The 21,207-nt window shown below is 32.8% G+C and overlaps 2 protein-coding genes across 2 annotated transcripts in view; both read left to right on the plus strand.

Annotated features, from left to right (window-relative positions):
• LOC129907496 (protein Shroom) overlaps nucleotides 1-16,946 on the plus strand; it is a 235,415-nt gene extending 218,469 nt beyond the window's left edge. Inside the window, exons 7-9 of the mRNA XM_055983765.1 lie at nucleotides 14,184-15,699; nucleotides 15,943-16,209; nucleotides 16,350-16,946. Of these exons, the coding sequence (XP_055839740.1) occupies nucleotides 14,184-15,699; nucleotides 15,943-16,209; nucleotides 16,350-16,613 (2,047 nt within the window). The 3' untranslated portion in view covers nucleotides 16,614-16,946. The remainder of the gene's footprint in view (nucleotides 1-14,183; nucleotides 15,700-15,942; nucleotides 16,210-16,349) is intronic.
• A 3,194-nt stretch (nucleotides 16,947-20,140) lies between these two features.
• Nucleotides 20,141-21,187, plus strand: LOC129905080 (endonuclease G, mitochondrial; the record flags this gene model as incomplete). Its single annotated transcript, XM_055980455.1, has 2 exons — nucleotides 20,141-20,308; nucleotides 20,372-21,187. Coding segments are annotated over 2 exons (984 nt in total), but the record flags the coding sequence as incomplete, so codon positions are not given.
• Nucleotides 21,188-21,207: the final 20 nt, after the last annotated feature.

Consider the following 21,207-nt stretch of genomic DNA (forward strand, 5'->3'; position numbering starts at 1 on the left):
TTAAAGATAGTTTCGAATGATTTAAATTTAATCTTTTGTTGTTATTTTTTTTTTTCGAATGATTTAAATTTAATCTTTTACATTTTTGCAATGTTTCATGGTTAAAAAAGTTTAAAAAACTAGGCTAGGTCTCAGCAACAAAAATTGTCTTATATATTTCAACTGACAGCTCAATTGTACGATTGTACTTACTTTTCTTTCTGTTCTGTCAATTTTTTAGTAGCGATGGCCATGGTTTGCTGAGTCGTAGAAATTCTTATTTATAGACAAATTATAAAAAGGAACAAAGCAATAAGCAAAATTTATCGAAGACTACTCGAAACGCATGGCAAAATTTTATTCCTAGGATAGATTTGACGTTTTTGTGCCAAAAATTAGCTTGAAGTGATAACGTAGCCTTAAACGCAATTCTTGATGTTATACTTCTTTTCCAGGTGAAAATTCACTGTTTGACAAGGATGTCAAAGGAGTTTACTAGTAGCGCATTCTATAGTTCATATAATTGTATAACAGTTTTATTTCTTAAGGTGAGAACCTACTAAGCGAATTTTTTTGAGTGAGAAGTACAACATCAATCGCTAAGAATTCAGAATTAAGTTTTCTATTCTCCATAAACAGGTAAGAGTGGAATCCCCTCAATTTTGTTGATTTAATTTTTGATGAGGTCATTTATTTTAAACCGAAAAAAAAACTCTCCTTATCCACTTTTAAACTGTTTATCAACAAACAAGTTTTTTATTTTCTTTCTCTTTCTTATGAAATGCAATATAATATTTTAAGTTTTAGTGTAAGAAGAAAAACCACCTCTCCCTCTTTCCATTTCACAGAAAACTCTTTCAACAAGCTACATAAAATCGTACCTAATCGCATAAATGTCGTCATGTTCGTGATCATCGTGTGTAGATTCTGCAAGAGATAATTTTTGGCGACAAAAAACAGCAAAACCAATAACACGAGTCTACAAAAAAAAGTAAAAAACAAAATTCCAAAAAAAAACAAAAAACATCTACACTGCTTACATCTTCTGATCTTGAAAAATCATATGTTGAAAAAAAAAATAACAACAAACATCTACTACAAAAAAAGATGGAAAGTTGTCATCTTCGAAATTGTGTTCATATATCGATGAACATGCAACATGTGGTTTGTCTTGTGTGTAAACTATGTCTGCTCTCCACATTTGCGTTAATGGCGCTGCTGTGCTGCCGGCAACTCTATTATAAGTTGTCGATGTTGCACACACGTTTCTAGGAGAAGAAGTATCAAAAACTGGAAACATCAATGTGTATACAGATGATAAAAAAGTTGTTTGTTGTTAGATTTTGTTTTGGGGACTTGATAGGTAGTTGAGACTTTTTTTTTAAATTTTTTTTGTAGATCAGGTGTATTTTGGTGTCTTTGACCGGCTGATTCATATATTCCACCTGATTGCACCAGCGCACAACGCACCTTTTTTTTTTTGATTCGGTAAGCTTTGAAAACAAGGTGTATGGTCAGTTATACGAAGTGTATGAATATTGAATATGGTCAGCAAAAGTTGACATATGAATTGAACGGGGTGGCAACCAACGTACGGTTTGGTCGTGGCGATGTTGGAGATTTGAAGTTGTATAGTAGACTGTAATTTCGCTTGGTAATTTTTTCTTTTTTTTTTGTATTTTCTATTAAAAATTCACTTTATAGGTAGATTGTAATAATGCCAGTTGTCATCAGAAACAATAATTCATTAGAGCTTATGTACTTATTTGATCAGGTGAGAGGTAGTTTTTTTTTCTAATCCAATCTAATAAATAATGCAACTTCTATAATAGTAGTGTTTGACATTTGAAACAGCGTGTCGTTTAGACATTTGTTCATTGTATTATGTTAATTTTAATATACACCCATATTCGTTAGAGCAAGGGCATTATAATTTACAATTTGATATTATAAAGATTTATTAACCACAAATTTAATTGATCCAGAGTCATGAAGTATAAAATGCAGAAATAATAGAACACCAATATTAGCTACTCTTGATGACGATATTTTATAGTGAATGCTTGAAGTAATTAATGCAATTTGACTTAAATGGAAATTTGAGCTCGTTTAGAATAATTTTAGTTGTTAGTAATTGCCTATTTAATACAAAAATGGTGATGGATTTCAATGTTAGAGAATATTATTAAAACCGGAGTAGTTGAATATGAATACGCATGACGCATTGAAAATGTGACGTTTAGTCTTTGAAAGTTGTTTATTAATATTTGAATATTGATGAATGCATATTACTGTCTTTATTTGTCATTGATCAAAGGTCAGAATGTTTTTGTTTAGATGACATTTGATAGAACCTTACAATTAGCAAGAAGTCTTTTTTGAGTTTTTCATAAATAAATGACCCTAAAAGTGTTCTCTATTTTGGATATTTGACAGATGTCAGTTGTTGTCATACTAAAGGTGTAAATTGCGTTTAAATAACAATTAGTTTAGCGTTTTTGCGTTTTTTAAGAGTTTTATCTATTAAATTCAAGTTCTACTATTTATCAATGTAACGTATGTTTAAAAGTGCTGCATTGATTTAGAACTTTAAAGTGGCTCTTAACTGAAAACAAGCAATTTTCTGCCAAAAAAAGGGTTCTACCTATTTAAACGTGTTCCTAAGGAAGTAGTATACTAATGACTAGTAGATCTAGTACTCCCATCTTAACAAAACTACTTATGTATTTCCCTCGATCAGATTGGTGTGTATAGTTGGTAGAATGTACTAGATTATGGCTTTCATCTTATCATGTGTATAAATGCGGCAATTGTTTATACTTTTTAAAATAAGATCGATTATTTTGGAACTTCCAAATGAACACGTATAGAGTTCTGAGAATATAATAAGCACCGTACAATTATGGAGGTGGTAAGTTTCTCATGATCTAGTTTCTAGTACATTTACTACTGGGTTTATCCCAGTAGATAAGGACTGCATTGGTTTAGGAAAAGTCCCTTTGTAAAGTACTAAACAAAACCTTTGAACGTTTATTTTTCTAAACGTGAGATTTTTTAACAAAAATATTGCTTAATTATCACATTTTTTACTGCCATATAATCATTTAAGTGATGAAGACTGAAAGTTTGAATTATGACACCAAAATTTAAAAAAAAAATCTTTTCAATTCCAATCAAAATATATGTATACAATTACCTTTGTGATATAAATAGTTTTTTTATTCACTTTCATTAACATACCAATAATGTCATTCAATCCAACGAGGTCATTTGCATTTGGAATTTAGTTCATTCTCTCATTTTAATAATAATACCTACTCGTATATCAAATTAAGTGATTATAATTTACAAAAAAAAAAAAAAAACATAAATGAAAATCAATGAATGAATTTTCCCCCATTCTTACCACATAAATTTACCGCAAATTTAAATATCAAATAACATAAGGTTATGTTTAAAACAAAAAACAAAAAAAACATCGTTCATGTAAAAATGTGCAAAGTCGATAGAAATTCATTCACTTGGGGATTTATGGGGTTGTTGAAATACGAACGCATTTTTATGTTTTATTATGGTTTCATCAATAACAGTTTTCTAGATATTATGTTACATTTTTTTATGTTTTTTTTTTTTTATTTCATTATCAGTGATTTCAACATTGTTGCAAAAATAAAATGCATTGCAAGGAAATTCTTTGCTTACTAAAAGTGGATTATTAGAGTTCATACTGTTTTATTTGTGGTAATATAGCTTTTAAACAATTAACGATACATTTCTTATCTTTCGTTTATGAAAAAAAACGATGAAATCTTTACCTAGACGAGACTGATATTTGTTTATAAGAAAAAATTTTTAATAACTGCCCTTAATGTACCTAGTATAACAGTATAACAGTGTATAAATGTCAAATTAATGACTTGATTCTGCCAAGATTAATAAATTTAAAAAAAAAACGCAATTTAAGAATTAATGCGCATCGAAATGTGATCAAAGCCCTTAATTGCTACTTATTGACTTTCGTCAAATTTTCGTTATTTTAACCTTTCCATCTAATGCCTGTTTTCATTTGCTCATTTCGTACCAAATTAAACAAGAGCTACTAACAGCTTTCAATATCTGTAGTTAATTGCGATCATAGCGCTGTTTCCATTCAAAAACAAAATTGAACGAAGACTTGACTCTAATAATATTTTTTTTTGAGTTTTCGTTGAATTTTTGTTCTCAGTTTTTGGTATTTGGTTAGGTTATGATTCCACTCCAAAAACTTGCTGTTGACTCTTTGTCTGCGTAGGTAGTTCCATTTTATAGTTATATTTTCGTGTGACAACAATCACCAACAGCTCCAAACAAATATGTCTTTGCTCGTAATTTATTAAATAATCAAAATGTTATCTAATTTGAGCATACCAAATAAGTTTGCTTACTGTACAGAATTAGGTTAGTTAACCATCCAACCAATATCTAAAAATGCAAATGAATTAAGTCTAAACTAAACGGTACAATCAAAAGCTCTTTAATTTAATGACCAAAATAGTTCAGCAAAAAAAAATCCATAAAAGTTTGTTTCTCACCATTACTACGCTCATTCGTATATATAAAATTTATAAGAAAGAAAAATAGTTTCCCAGGCTAATTATGACTTCCTATCGTGGTCCCGCATTCATTGTTTTAAACCACCGAAATACAAGAAAACAACGTAAAACAAATGACTGATAGCTTAGATATGGTTATGTAGGTAAGCTAGGTACTTATATATCTCTTGTCTTTTGGAACCGCTATGTCTCTATACCAAACAATACAATTTATCTCTTTTGCCTTTGATTTCCGGCTAAGATGTTAGACTGTGCGCGCAATGACATTGGACAAAAAAAAACAAAACAGAGACATGCAAAAAAAGAAAAACATAGAAAAATACAACAACATTGAAGAACATGATGGTGGACGCTTGGACAAACTTGGATAGACTTAAAAGTGAAACAATCACCACACAAACCAACCGGATAGATTAAAAGATACATAGCGAAAACATAGATTACAAGAAGCAGATACGTATCCGCGAAAGTGGTGTATCTTGAACGTTTGTTTTTTTTTTTTTTTTTGTTTTCGTTTTCTTTCTACACAGCAACATACCACGCACACAATAGGTAGCGAGTTTTCCGCGAAACAATCTGAGGGTATTTAGAGATGGAGTGCCGCTCTGACATATCAAACATAACACATTATTTGCTAAAGACAGAGAGTGTAAAGGGGGCCTTATACGAATGTTACATGCTGACATATCAATTAGAAGTGTGCACACTCGAAGGGAAAACTATTTTAAATGTACGTGTGTTAACATGTTGATTTGGTTTTGTCTTCGCAGCTCTCCATCCATTCAGCTGCGAAATACACAGTCACGTTCGCATAAGCTAGCTACCTGCACGCAAAGAAATATTTATAAATTTTCTCTCCGTAAATAATGTGTTGAACATTATTTTCTATTATTAGTTTTCTTGCAAATATTTGGATGACATTTAACAATCGTGCAGTCTCTCTGAACGCACTCTTTCTTATAATTGCTTAATCATCAAAGCTGAACGGTAGAGCTACTGGTTTTATATGTCAAATTTAATAGGTTTGTGATAGTTGTTTTTTTTTACCCAATGTGTAGGTGCAATGTTGTTGCTTTTTTTTCTTGTAAAAATATTTTGATTTCAATCATTTTAAGATGACAGCTTTATCGTTTCCAATAATCACTTATATCTAAAAGCCGTTATTGACTGTTATACTTGATAGATGTCATTTTCAGTGTGATAAGCGTTCAATCAATTGACAGATGGGGTTTATCTAGTATAATTCTTTTCGATAGTGTTTCTAAGTATACAACTATTAAATTGAATTAGATCAGTTATACCCACCGTTTGACAGATGATTGATGCTCGTAACGCAAAGTAAAGAGTGCTGTCACTCATATCTGTTATAATATTAAGGAGCAACTGTAAAACTTTTACATATTATGACGCAAGGCAAAATGAGAATTAAAATGGTACACACATCATTTCATATGCAAATTTTTGCAAATCACGTAATGGGAGCAACCAAAAAGATGTAGAGTAGTTGTTAAGAACTTACTTTACCAAAAATAAATAACTTACGAATGGCATTTAAACAGCTCTCTTTCTTTCTTTTCTCCCATTGATGTTTTAGTGATCGTTTGCCGTTTATGACAATACTGACAGATATAAACTGACGGCTAAAACATATTAGAAGGTTTCACTAACCATAATGATTTGCAATACGTATTACGTAACGTTACTGCGTTAAGATCATACAGCTTACGACCTATCAAATCTAACCTATTGTCCACCTGAAACAATCATGCATAATTTGTATAAATGATAAGAAAGTAAATAAAGCCCCCGCATAAAATATATTACGAGTATAAAAGTGAATTTCATCAATTTGCCATTGTTTAACTGTTTATTTGCCAAACTAAAAATACCAAAGGTCGATTAAATTAGGCAAATAACATAGAAAGCCTCATTCACTATCGCTTTTAGTACGTATATAAACTCAAGAGAGTCACAGGAATAAACTTACGCCACGCCAATAGATGACGCAATTACCTTTTTTTTTTTTGCACAGCACTCTTTTGGTTTAGGTAGTTTATTTTATCGCTTCGGATGTTTAAATGTCAATTGGAGGATAAAGTTTCATCGATGATGGTTTGTGTGTGTGGCCTCCGAAATAAAAAACCATTGTTGTTTAGCTAATGCAAATTTAATGGATTTTCAAAATAAAAATAAGTTCAAACATTTGATTTTGGTATAATAAATATGAGTTTTGTTACCAATATATTGCAAAGGAGTATAAAGTTCGGAAAATGTATGGAACATTATTAGCCATGTTCCTTTGAGGGTTGTAATAGTCTCATGATTAGAAATCTAGTACAATACATATACATTCCTATCTTCTCGAGCAGAATATCATGTGTAGATTGTAGTACTAGATCGACTAATCATCTACCCATGAGAAGCCTGTTACCTTCAATGGAACGCGGCTATTATAACACTTTAAGGGCGGTATTCACCAATCATTCATATTTTCAATGGTTCACCAAGCAATAAAAGCACTCTATGTATAGGACTCCTAGAGAGATACGGCGATACGTATCCTTCTTATTTGCATATTCAAAATTGTTCCCTATTACCTCAAATGCACAGCAAAAGTCATCAAGAATTGACAGATTTAAGTACTGTCAAAAACTGTTATAAAATCTAAGATCTACAAGTCATCTACTCATGAGTAGTCCACCATCTACAAAGGAACGCGGCTTATGCATTTCAACTGTTATACGACCAAAACTATGTCACAACTCTGACAGTTCCGCATTATTCGAATTACAGTTCTTATTACTTCTGACTTAAAAACAAAGAAACAATTTATACACACAGGTAGTAGTCTCTATCCATCGTCTATTCATTCATACATCTCATTTTCTATGCATCTATCATGCAATTAATCTTTATTTGTGTCAAAACGTTTCTTTATTTATTGACATTCTCAATTGTTGTACAGAAAACATTCAATCTACGCAACCATACCATAAATCTTCTAAGCTTTGTTCAACCTTTGCTACGATTCAGTCGTAAATCTCATTAAGAATATACTTAACGTCTTCACTGTCGCACGAAGACTTATAGCAGGTGTTATACGAATTAACAAGAGCCACACTGACGCCGCCGTTAAGTTGACATACTCGTATCTACACAATGAGTTTCACTTTTTCTAATCTTCACTGCAGTTTCCACTTTATATACTCCCTGCCTCTTACTTTCGAATACTATCCACATCATACCTACTCCTCCTACGATTGCAAACACCGACCAGACCAGACACTTGCTTGTAATACATAAAACGGAAATGAGAAATGACACTTTGGATCATTTCGGAAATCGAATCTGCATTCATGCGCCACCATCATACTATCACCAGCAGTGGCCAAGAAGAATAATTTTGTGACATCGAATTGATTTCATTTTAACTCCATAAAACACGCCTAAACAAAAGTACCTACATATTTATGCTTATACTCAAAAAAGTGTTAACCGAAAAACAAGATGTTTTCTCCATGCTACATTATGTCTGGTCACAACAAAGTGAAAGAAACAGAAAGTAAATACAATACACTAACTGTTTTTTTACAAGTATATTAGGGCATTGAGTTCAAGCGCACAATATGCGTGTTTGCTGATTTGTGTTGTGTTGTTGATTGTGTGTGTTTTGGGCGCGTCTTTTTCCGCAAGTACAATATTTTGCATACAAATTGTGTATTCTGATCACGCCAACGAAAGCGAAGCTTGTCATTTATGATTCACAACAAAGCATAAAATATAAACTCTTCTTTTTCTTAAGAAGGGAAAATCATCAAAAGACATCAAAATGCAAAATACAAAAAAAAAGTATCGTTCAAGATTGATATTAAAGATTTATCTCTTTTTTGTTAACTGACCTCTTTTGATATATCTCCTACTGTTAACTGTTATACAGGTGCGTGAATTTAAAAAAAAAATGATCTCACACAGTAGAGGTAATCGCCATGTAAGTTCTTTCATAGCTGTCAGTTCTGTCAAATGTATGACCACAAATGACAAAACCGCAGTACAAAAAATGTACTAGATGTTTGATGTGAATTCTTTGTCTTTGGTTCTCACCCTAGAGATCACGCATATTGATTGAATTACAAAGTTTAAAAATAAGTTTAATTGGAGCTCAAAGATCCATAATTAGCCTCGCTAAAAAAGCCGACACGCCATAAACAGAGTGTGGTAAGCTGCGGCATCAACCTAACCTATAACAAGTTTTTTTTTGTATGTTTGGTATGTTTTTTCTGTGTTCATTTAAACGTTTAACTATTTAATGTAGAACAGAAAAATAGTTGATTTCTCAATAAACTAGTTGTTGTCTCACATAATAGTTGGTCATATATTTTATTTAGTTTATTTTTTGTTCAAATGAAAGCGAGATTTTTTTAAAACAAAAACTCTGGCTAATGCACTTTTATACTTTGATATGGAACACGCCATATATTTTAACTCTTGGTCATGAAAACTGGGTGGAATTTAATAATGTATCAGCTATTTAGCTGGTTTAGCTAAAAGCTTTAATCAATATAGTTGGATACTGGTTCATTTAGCCGGTTTTACTGCAGTGATTTTTCGTTTCACCGCTGGCTTTTGCTTTGATATAGCTACTGTTTGAAGTTTTTCAAATTGATACTATTGACTGACATTTTGGTTAATTGCTGGCTAAATTGTTTTTAAATGCTCATTAATTGTATTGACGTTTTTTTTTTGTATCTCTGGAAGTTTAATGTAAGGATGCTGAAGGCATAAATAGACGAGATGTCTGTACGTCTATATGATTTATCTTCAAAATGAAAGTGGTTCTTCGGATCTTTACGAGGCATTCCAGATGAAAAACCATTTTTTTTTTTTAAAGGAAAGGTTTGTTTGATTATTTTTAAATCTTACGACCGCTGCGCTGGACTTCATTGTTGTTAAAAACTTGGGTAAAATTGATTCCTACATATTGCTTATCATTTCTAGGTATTTGGACACTTCAAATATGTCAAAAACTAAATCTTCTTGTCATCGAAACCAACCCAGCATATTTTGCCATTTTAGGTATTTGTCGCCGCATACTACTAGTCTGCAATTATTTTAAAATAGTAAGCCACCATAAATGAAAGAACTTGTTCATTCTTTGCTAATTTTTATTGCAAGAGCATTTGACAGTTGTTGTCATAACTCGTATTACATTCAACTGTCAATTGAATCCTTTTAAAAACGTATCTAACTTTTTGAACTTTTGGTAGTAATTGTCAAAATTGACGGTAGAGCGTAATTGTGTATCAGCTTTAAGGCTGGAACACATTTGACACGAACGATTGCGTTCTTTCAAATGGAAAGAATGAGTGGAACGTAAAATCATATTTACGTTCGTTAAGTGCAAAAGAGAGCGGACTTCATGTAAGAAAAAAAAACTGAACGAAACTGGGCTATTATGGTTGCGCCATATGTTTTGCATGATTTCGGTTATTTTTATAGGGCGCCGCACGCACTATCATAGTTGGAACAATGCAGAATAAACACTTCATTGCATTTCATTACATAATTTGTTTACGTTACGTTACGTTGAGTTTGTCCTATAATGTGCACTAAGCAAGTAATTTAAGCTGCCGATTAGTAATTGAAAAATCCATGAACGCTACTGACTTGTAACACTTACTCAGTACTACATATAACTGTTCAATATTCAATATTTGTTGCTAATTGGTATAAACTCCTTCGTAACAAAAATATCCCATCAGTATCGCAAAATTTGTTTTTATTTTGAGTTTGCTTTTCATGTCTTCCGCTCATGAGTTGCAAATTCAAATAAATAATCAAAATCAACATAACCCAAACCACAAATTATCCCACGCGATCATCGTACAACACGTCTTTTGATAGCTTTCTTTCTTTTATAACTTCCTCTCTGCTGACATTCCATTCCATTTCCATAAAGCGTGAAAATTGTATCGGAAATTGTCTTTTTTCTTATAATACCGCAACTTATACTTCCGTTGATTTTCGAGTATTAGGGGGATGCTATAGTATACGAACTACAGATGAGATTTTTGGCCAGCAGACCATCACAGAGTTACAGTGTGGAGTGGAATCCAATCCAACGATCAGCAATCAGCATGCATTTTTTTTTTTTTGTTATATTGTAAGAGTAGCATAGCGTGCAGTGAAGTCATCTGTAGCTGCTTGTCTTCTTCGATGGTGGCGTCGCGTTTTTTCGTACAAAAACATTTTATTTGTTTTAATATAGGTAATGAAGCTTCATCTTAATGGTGTAGAGATTGTATTCGCGTTTCACGGAATTGTAATGCTTCCTCCCTCTCTGTCAATGATGGTATTGGTATGGTCTTGATGTTGAATAATGATAAAATTCCCAACTTTTTGTTTCTATTACAAAAAAATTCAGTCTGGCTATGTTAAAAATTTTGCAATCATAATTGAAATATTTCTGGGTTTGTTTTTTGAGATTGTGAAAGTAATAGTCTAATTATTATGGATGTGGGTTGTGGTTTGAAGAAATATGAATAACATCATCAATTTATTAACGAACACACCCTTTGCTTTTTTTGGAATAGATTACTTAGTCCCAACGGATTATTTTTTCCCAAAACTTCTAACGCGGGGTTCTTTGAAGACAGTAGATTGATAAGCACATGAAAACGATAATCTAGTACTACCAAGTACACATTCCCAACTAATGAGCAGAAGAGGATGTACGTACATACATATGTAGAGGGTAGTAGATCTATTTATCATCAACTCAAATGTAGTAGATCATCTACTCATGAATTGCATTGATAGTAGCTACGTTCCTTTGGAGGTGGTAGACAACTCATGAGTAGATTGTTAGTAGATCTAGTACCACAATAACATGGTAATGGTAGTACTAGATTTCAACTCATTTACAAGGCATAATTTCTGATCAAGGCATATTTCTTAGTACGTAAGTAAAGGGGCCTTCCAAAGCACTCGCATCCACGGAGTTTGTAGACAAAGAGTGAAAATGGAAGTTAGTTGCCAAAATTTCTTCTTATAACAGTTCACCACACTAGCCATATGACTCTGTCAAATGTTGTCAATAATGTCAAAATAATTACCAACAAGCTGTCACTCTAAACAGATTGACAGCTTACTAATTACCAAAAACCACTCCTTTTCCTTATTTTGTTTTTCATTTTTATTTTAGACAAGAGAAATAAACAGTTATAGTAACATTTTAAATGGCAGGAAAAGGGGTTTAGGTCATTTATCAAAACCTATTTTATGTAGAAAAAAACTTCTACTATGTTGACACTTTTGACACCACTTCTTCCATTATTTCGCCTCTCTTTTTTTTTTAACATCATCAAAAAAACCAGACCAAACAAATGGATCTTACGAAATCATAAAACAAAGCAGAATAAATATAAATGTCTTGCACAAAATGCTTTTGCAAAGACTCTTTTATATATATTATTTCCACGCGATCACGCTCAAGTCACCTATTTTTCTTTTGATTTAGCCTTTATGCTCCCCAAACAAAAGAAATGTGCAACCAGAGAATAAAAAAATATACAAAATGTTACTGCCAGCTAGCAATATCACGGATAACAAGATACAACAGAGCTTTAGTTTGAATTAGATGCAGAATTATATACCCCAGTTACATAAAAAAAAGGAGCTGGCTTATTGTGACTTTTATATTGCAAATGAAATACAAGTAGGCATCACATCAAAACTTTTGCATTCGGGTTATGTTTTACACCTTTTTTGTGTCATGTCTCATGTCTCATAGTCTGGTTAGATTGAAAATGATCGTGGAAAAATGTAATTTATGTTGGATATTATTGTTGTTTTTTATTTTTGCTTAACCACAGATCTTGGCTTAGTTCAGAAGTAGTTTAATGTCGATATATGATAATGATGTCCTAATGGAGACTTTCATTTGATCAAGAAGCTTGTATAGTATAGATGTATGATTGTGGTCAATAATCTGACAACTCTGTCAGTCTGATGGAAAAAAGCTTAACCGCAGAATACTAAGGGCTTTGACATTAGTAATAAAATACCTATTTACAAACCATCTCAAGGCTAATCAATGGTTGTTATTATAGGAGTAAATTTTCTCCCTTATACCACAATCGGTTTCGAGTTCGAAAAATCAAAATAATTCGAAATTGATCTTTTACAATAGTTAAAAGACCAAGGGAAAGCACTTTCTGTGTGGTGTGGTGAGTTAAGAAAGTCAACAGAGACGTCATTGTGTTATGCTTGCAAAAGGTGTTATAGGTGAAGTTTAAAGCTACTAGCACAATGTATGTAGGTATATAACGGTACATATTTGTAAGATGAAAATCCACGTTCTTAAAACCTCTCATCCGTAACTTCCATGACATTAGCTTGATGTTTGGTTTAAGACTACGATGTGCCAGAATGTTTTATGATACACCTGTGATCTGACGCCTCTGTGATGTGATGCAAATCTCTTCCTTATTGCAGAAGACTTAATTGACACACAGAGAGTCATAAAAAAAACAAATTCTAATTACATGCATAGAAAAATGTGTTAAACCAACATTAAGTAAACAACCACACTTATTCCACTGCCCTTTTGATCTGCCTCAAAGTCTTTTTAAGTTGATAGTGATCAGTTCTTTGTGTCATAGACTTAGAACTTTATACAAAGGTTTAACTTGGGTAATTTTTACTCGATGGTTTTTTTATCCCGCAATTTGCTGTAATTAAGAACGGTCCAAAGAACAAAACACACACACAATCGTTTGGGAGAAAAAAAAGAGTTAAAGATCAAGAATTAAAGTGAGATATACATAAATGAGCTAAATGAGTGCAATTTGTTGAAGCCAATGATCTTAAGGCGATAGTTACACTGGTAGAAAAACAAAAACAATTTGCTTTAAAAATGCTTTTAAATACCTACATAAAGTCTAAAGGTTATTGTTGGTTTAAAAAAATTAATTAACAGGTAATTTAGTTCACTGTCGATAGAATCGTAATGGGTACCAGGCAAAGTCACAAGAACCACAAGAAGTTTTTATAAAAGTATTTATTAGAATTTCTAGAATTTCTAATTAAGTAAAAGTAGATACTCGTTACTATCCAGCATGCATTTGAAGTTCGATTGATAGATAAGAAGTGTAGGGAAAGGGTGTTTTTTTCTGTAAATATTAAAAATCTGTTATAATTGTTATAACTGGTATAACTGTTTTATGATTTAAATGGTGATTAAAACTGTTATAATTGTTATAACTGGTATAACTGTTTTATGATTTAAATGGTGATTATAACTGTTATAATTGTTATAACTGGCATAAAATGGCTTGGTTTTAAGTAAGACAAGTAGGTTTTTCATTTGTGAATTTCATGGTTTTAAAGACGATTATAACTGTTACAGCTGTTATAATAGTTATAACTGTTATAAACTGATATATTTTTTAATTCAGAACATACAATAATTAGGACTTCGAATATCATTGAACTGACTTTGCTATAACTGTTATAACTGGTTATAAATTGTTATATTTTTAAATACAGAAATCAAAAAATAAATTATGACTTCGAAAATCATCGAACTAACCTTGTTTTTATATTTCTTTGCAGGTGTAACTCAAAAGCATCCTATCTGCCACGCCAATCATTAGAAAAACTTAGTTCAACCGATCCCGATCATGGCAGCTACAAACTCACACTTACTTCCAACGAAGATTGTGTCCCACAACACCACAGCCCAAACAATAACAACAACAACAGTAACAACACAAAATCAGACCTCATTAATGGCGGTAGTAAATGCAACAATCTGCCAGATGTCCTGCCAGTTGGTGTAAAGCTACAACCTTCCTCACCAACTTCAGCCACTGGTGCATCCCAGAGATATGGCTCAAATAATAGCCTTTCACCAACATCTCCAGGAACACCAAATTATCCACCGCCTCCTTATCCTAATATGAAGATGTTCATAACAAAGCCATCAATGCCGCCAAATAGTCGGCATTCCTCGCCAGTGACAGCTTACATCAATATGAATAGCTCACCGAATAATGTTGGCGGGAGCGGCAGTGGCAGTGGTGGTTTTAATCGATCTCAATCTTATGATGCCAGCAGTCCCAAATATATGTCACAGTCAACTATTGATTTAAAGAAAACTCAAATACTTGAGACACCAGAAGAACAGCAACCTAATAACTGCCATCACTCAGATAAGGTATTATCTCCAGCTCAGTCAGAGAGTAATATTAACTCGTTTACACCTCGCAAGGAATTCAAAGAGTTTCATCGATCTGAAGTTGTAAGAAAACTAAGTCTTGAGGAACGTGATCCCGGTGAAGGACGTATTGTCCGGGCCGAACTTGTCAATACAACTCTGTCAAACTCTGAACATAAGATTACCCGCAAAGATTCACTTCGAGAAAATATCGAAAAAATCACTCAACTGCAATCGAAGTTAATGTCAGCACATACCCACACAGCAGCTGCGGCCAAATCAGCCCAAAGTCCACCACCACCAATGCCTAGAACGGAACCGGTTGAGGTGCAAACTCAGACACCAGAACCACCACCACCAGAGTCTCCACAACCACCGGCTTTGCCTAGTACACCTTCGCCATGTGAAATTGCCATTATTTCGCAAATGGAACCCACCATTGATGGTTTGAAATTAATGCAACGAACTGAAGTGATTCTACGTGTAAACCCAGTTACCAATGAAGTTGGCTCTCAGACTGACGAATTACTTGAGTTGGATGCCAATCGTATCAAACTCAATGACAGTCGAGATGATGCTTTGCAGCGAACCACCTTACAACCCCGTCAGAAACACCCCATCGAAGTGGAATGTGATAGAATGTCTAAGGAACTAGCCGGTCTTTTGCCACAAAACGATAGACTGCTAGAGATCCTTCAACCACAGAGTTGCAAAACTCCCACAGATTATATTGGCATGCTTTATAATCCTGATGTCCCATTGAGACCGGCGAAGCGTGACGTTGGTACATCTACTCCCAGTGAAAGCAACAGCAGCTGTACACCAAAGTTTGAATTGGAATTTGCTGAAATCGAAGTTTCACTCACAAATGGTTCTAGTGAGACAAGCTGTGATCATCTTATTAAAAAGAAGGTACTGTTATAAACTCTCTAACTGTTATACTGTCATATACAACGGCTGTTTTAAGCGTTTAATGTTTGGTTTTAGGCGGGTATTCTTGCAGTGCTCATAAATGTCTCATTTTCGGAGCAAACGATCACAGCTTATTGAGCCCCTACCATAAGCCATAAACGCTGGAAGAATACCGGCCATAATATAACCAATTACCCATTTCTGATTTTCCTTTCATGAAATTATTTTATTGCCTACTTTTAGGAGGACCTCATTAATCAACTTACACGTAAGCTAGGAGTCCTTAATTTAGAACAAACGGCAATCGCTGAAGAGACAACGATCAATGATGAACTTGGTAGCAGTTTGGCTGCTAAAGTTGCAGACAAAATGCGTCCAATTGACGCTACAAAGTTCCGAACCTACATCGATGATGTTGGTCATATTACCAGTTTGCTACTAAGCCTGTCAGGTCGTTTAGCCAAAGCTGAGAATTCCCTAACCGCCCTAGATGAACAAAGCCCAGAAAGTGTAAGTAAAATTAATGTTATAACCTCTTGGGGGAGTTTCACAGTCAAACATAAACTTCTGCGTTGATTGTGAACCGGACCTTAATTTTCTCTTTTCTTTAAATTTTTTATATTTATTTTTTATTTCTTTCTTTCGCACAGAAAATTCTCATTCTTAAACGCGACCGACTCGTTGAACAGCTAGAAGAAGCCAAACGCCTTAAAGAAGACATCGATCGTCGAGGATCCAGTGTTGCCGGTGTTCTTGAAAAAAATCTAACCTCCGATGAATTTGCAGACTATGACTATTTTATCAATATGAAGGCAAAATTAATTGCCGATTCACGAGATATTGCGGATAAAATTGCATTTTCTAAAGAACATTTAAACGCATTAAATGATGCGCTTATCCAAAGTGATTGTTGAGCGCGCCAGTTAATTCTCTATTCGAGATACTGTGTGTGTGCCATAAATTAATTGGTTACCAACCATACCGCTGGTTAGCCTTCACGATGCAATTTCTCCGAGCTCTCAACATGATAAGTTGAGAGTAACGTGAGATCAGGAGCCATCTCTAAACAAAAATTAAGAAAAAAAAAAATACAACAACAAATCCCAGGGCCTTATTGTGTAAAAAATTAATTCTTTATAAGTTTTTTTTTCCTCTCCTATTTTATTATCCGTGATGGTGCTCTAAAGAAAGAAAAAGATAGAAACAGATAAACCCTAAAATATTTGTCAAAAAAAAAAAAAATACAACGAAACATTTTCTTTTCCAATGCCAATGTTGCAATATTTTTTAAACATTAAATAACAGATCCAAATCAATAATAACTAACGCAAAAGTTTAATTTAAAATTATTAATTGATTTTTGCATTTAAATGCTTAAAAATTTGCTCCAAATGTTTTTTTTTTTTTTGTTCTCATATAAATAGGAGAGAATGTGTGTACAGCTTAATGTTTGAAAACTTAACTACTTTACGTCTTAAATACCAACAAAATATAAAAAAAAAAATGTATTTACTATTATTTTTAAATGTTGTTTTTGTGATTTTACCATACGAACTTAGGTTAAGATAATTTTATTTTTTAGTGAAAAAAAAGAGGGTTCTGTTAAGGAGCACTTAATTATTAATAATTTTAAATAAAACGAAAAATGCTTAGTTATTATTATAAAAATAGTTTTATAGAACATCTTAAAAATATATTAATGTTTGTAGGTGTGTTTAGTTTTTTTGAATTGCGAACGAAAAAAATTCGAATTTAAGAAACTATATGCAAACTCTTATATGTTAATGTAATTGATCAAATTGCTATTTTTTAAAAATAAAATATTAAAAAAATTAATTAAAAATTTGGAATTGTTTCATTTTTATAACTTTAAATTATTAGTATATAATGGAATGATGTCAGCAAATTACCAATAAATCCTATATAAGATGCATATTTAGGTTTGGTTATATCAAATAAACTAACTGGTTTGTTTGTGCTTAATCAAATCTCCGATTGCTTTAAATTCTGACTTAACGATCATTTTTATTTTTTTTTTAATAGGGCAAGGCTGCTAAGGTTATATCTGCGAAAAAAGACGAGTCAGCTAAAAGCTAATATATTAATAATAATTAATAATTATTATTTTTGTCATAAACAGCAAAAACAAAAAATTTAATTGTGGGTCACTGTGGTGTATGCGTATTATTTTTTGACTATGAAAAATGTACCTAGTATTTAATATAGAACTGCCATGGCTGGTCAATTAATCTATTCAATTAATATTTTATTTTAAATTATCAAGAAAACCCATTAAATGCTTTTCACTGTCAAAAAGCTGGAATATCGGCAAAATTCTTTAATATTACCGATTTCAATCGGTTTGTGTTCGGGTAAACAAATGTTGAGCAGCGATATTGAGTAACACGTCCACATTTACACTACTTTGTGGATCAAGCGTGTTGATCATTACAAATCAACATAATGTGGACGTAGCTTAATGTTATACTTTGGACTTCATTGAATTTTGGAATTGAGCTTATGAATAAATTGTAGTATTTATTTTCAGTGATAACTGCGATAAGTCAAAAGTGTATTTTTGTATTGTGCTATTGCTTCTGTTTCATTTGGAAAACTGGAGAGATTATTCACCTCGATCAAATCAGGAACTCCCAAACCACCAAAGTTAGAAACAATTTAAGTTGCAAAGGCATTGCGCTGTTGTTGAAAGACCCTTTATAGGGTCCTGTGAGACCCGTGAGTCTCTTCGCATGATTCGAATGAAATTGAAGTTTTTATAGCACTCAGAAAAGAATAATTCAAATTCAATTTTATCTCTATTTTTATAAGAAAAAATGTAAAAATGTTTTTAAAATTACGAAAACATCTTTTTACATTATTTTAATCCATAAATGCTACTTGATTTCTTCTATACAATTTTTTTTATTTGAAAATTGTTGGAGTCGTTTTTTTTTAAATTAATTCTTTTAGCGCAATTTTCTAAAATAAAAAATTATTGATATGCGCCATTTTGAAGAAAATATTTGTTCAAATATTTCACAAAATTTAAAGAAAATTCATTAATACGTATTAAAAAAAATTGATTTCCAAAAAATAGAAAAAATTAAATATTTTAAGGAAATGTTTTTTTTTCTTAATTTTTATATACATTATGTATGATGTGTAGGGTAGAGTTGCCTATTTTCGGCCGTCTCCAGTTTCCGGCCACCTTTCGGAAAATCGTTATAATTAGGGATTTTGTAGGGTTTATTCCAAAATTTTGCTCTTATGCTGTTCTCTTATATGTTAGAAAAGCATACGAGTGAAAATTTGGAATAAACCCCTTTGAAATCACTAGTTATAACGACTTTCCGAAAGATGGCCGGTAACTGGAGACGGCCGCAAATAGGAAACTCTACCCTATATTCATACATTAAAGGTTACTAAAACTTTTTTATAAAAAAAATATTTCGTTGAAATCGGTTACATGGTTTAGGAAAAATCAGAAATCAAGAAAACGGTAAAATGACGGGTATCGTTAGTAACAGTTAAAAAATATTATTTTTATTTCAATAGGAGGAGCTTATGTGCCATGTACTCGTTCAACAAAAATCAAAACCGTTAAAGTCGTTTTGGAGAAAACATTTTTTTTTTTATTTGGGTCATATGAAAACTCTGGCCCTTATTGCGAGTGCCACTCAACTTTTGATGCGATTAAAGTCGATGGAATCAATTTTAGTTGAAAGCAAAATTGTAAACGAAAAAGATCGAGCGATTAAACAAAAACTATCGTTCACAAAAGAAATTCACAATACCAAAATACCTTTTTAGCTGATCGACTATCGACACAAGTCTTCTTTCACAATACCAAAATTCATTTCCGTTGATCGACTATCGACAAAAGTCGTCCGTCGATAGACAAACGACACTCGCAATAAGGGCCAATGCCTACCGCTAATTTTGATCCTAAACCAAATGTCGATTTCTCCCTTAAGAAATCTCCAAATCGTTTTAGTGGTTACTTCTGCAGTTCTAGGCAGACAGACAGAATTGCAAGGCCCACTTTTTCACATTCTAAATTATCTTAATCTCATGTCTGATTGTCATCTCGAGTTCGATTTCTTTACAAATCCCTTAAGTCCTTCGCAAGAAAAAAATCATATTTTCACCCATTCTTTCGATTATTTAACTCAACTTCCCGAAATTTCAATTTCCCTTCATGTTAAATGAATTCTTTTCAAAATTCAACGAATTTCCGTTAAAATAAAAGATTCGTAGGAAATAGATTTCACTTCCGCTTTACTACTGCCATCTATATTTTAGATTTCTACTCATAAGAGTTCTCTTCAATCAGCTGTTAACTGTCATTCGATTGAATAACATATCTCACCTTTTTTTAATTTTTGATTTCACGTGCAATATAACTTTTTGCTTCGCTTTTTCGCTAGCAAATTTATAATCAATTAAGAATAAAAGACTAGTTAGTAAAATATTACTGGTCTCATCAATTGCCGGTGGATCATATTTCCTAGGCACACGAATCGAACGACAACGTTTACAAACGAACTTTGACAAAGCTACCGAAGCAGATCCATATTTGTTTTGTAATAAAGATAGTCTTTGGAAAGATGTGAGTTCTAGATTAGTTAGCTAACACATACAACAACTGACAACTGTTCGGTTTATTATTTAGATACAATTAAAACCTGCCTTGCCTATTTTTGGAACTGTATCTGCCGCTGTCCCTGTTCCAGCTACTGAATCAAAAACCCTCTCCGCCGTACCCAGTCGAGTGTCACAGATTATGAAATATGGTTTCCCTGGACTCGATCATGTTCGTTCCTATTCTGATTATGTTCTATCTTATGACCGACGAAATCGAGTCGCTCATTGGGTATTCGAGCATCTTACTCAGGAATCAGTCCAGCCGAATGACGCTGTTGACCGTTCCAAGTGTGAGTTTCGGCCGGATGAGAGTATTCATCCGTTCTTTCGATCACAAAATACCGACTATAGAAAATCGGGTTTTGATAGAGGTCACTTAGCCGCAGCTGGGAATCATCGTATTCACCAGAAACATTGTGACGATACTTTTTTTCTCACAAATATGGCTCCACAAGTTGGACAAGGTTTCAATCGAGATTCTTGGAATCGATTAGAAACTTATGTTCGCAAACTGACAAAAACATATCCAAATGTATATGTTTGCACGGGGCCACTCTATTTGCCACATCGTGAAGATGATGGGAAAATGTATGTGAAATACCAAGTAATTGGAACTAATAACGTGGCTGTTCCAACACACTTTTATAAAGTCATTGTTGGTGAGACGGCTGATAATCATTTGGAAATGGAGGCGTATGTTATGCCGAATAAAGAGATTGCCAATGAAACGCCATTGCAAGTGTTTCAAGTGCCACCAGAGACGATAGAACGAGCAGCGGGTTTATTGTTTTTTGATACAATAAATCGGAAACAACTTTCGAAGATCAATGGAAAGAAAGTTTGATTCAATTTTTAAAAAAAGAC

This window comes from Episyrphus balteatus, chromosome 1 (assembly GCF_945859705.1).
Source record: "Episyrphus balteatus chromosome 1, idEpiBalt1.1, whole genome shotgun sequence".
NCBI classification, from domain to species: Eukaryota; Metazoa; Arthropoda; class Insecta; order Diptera; family Syrphidae; genus Episyrphus; species Episyrphus balteatus.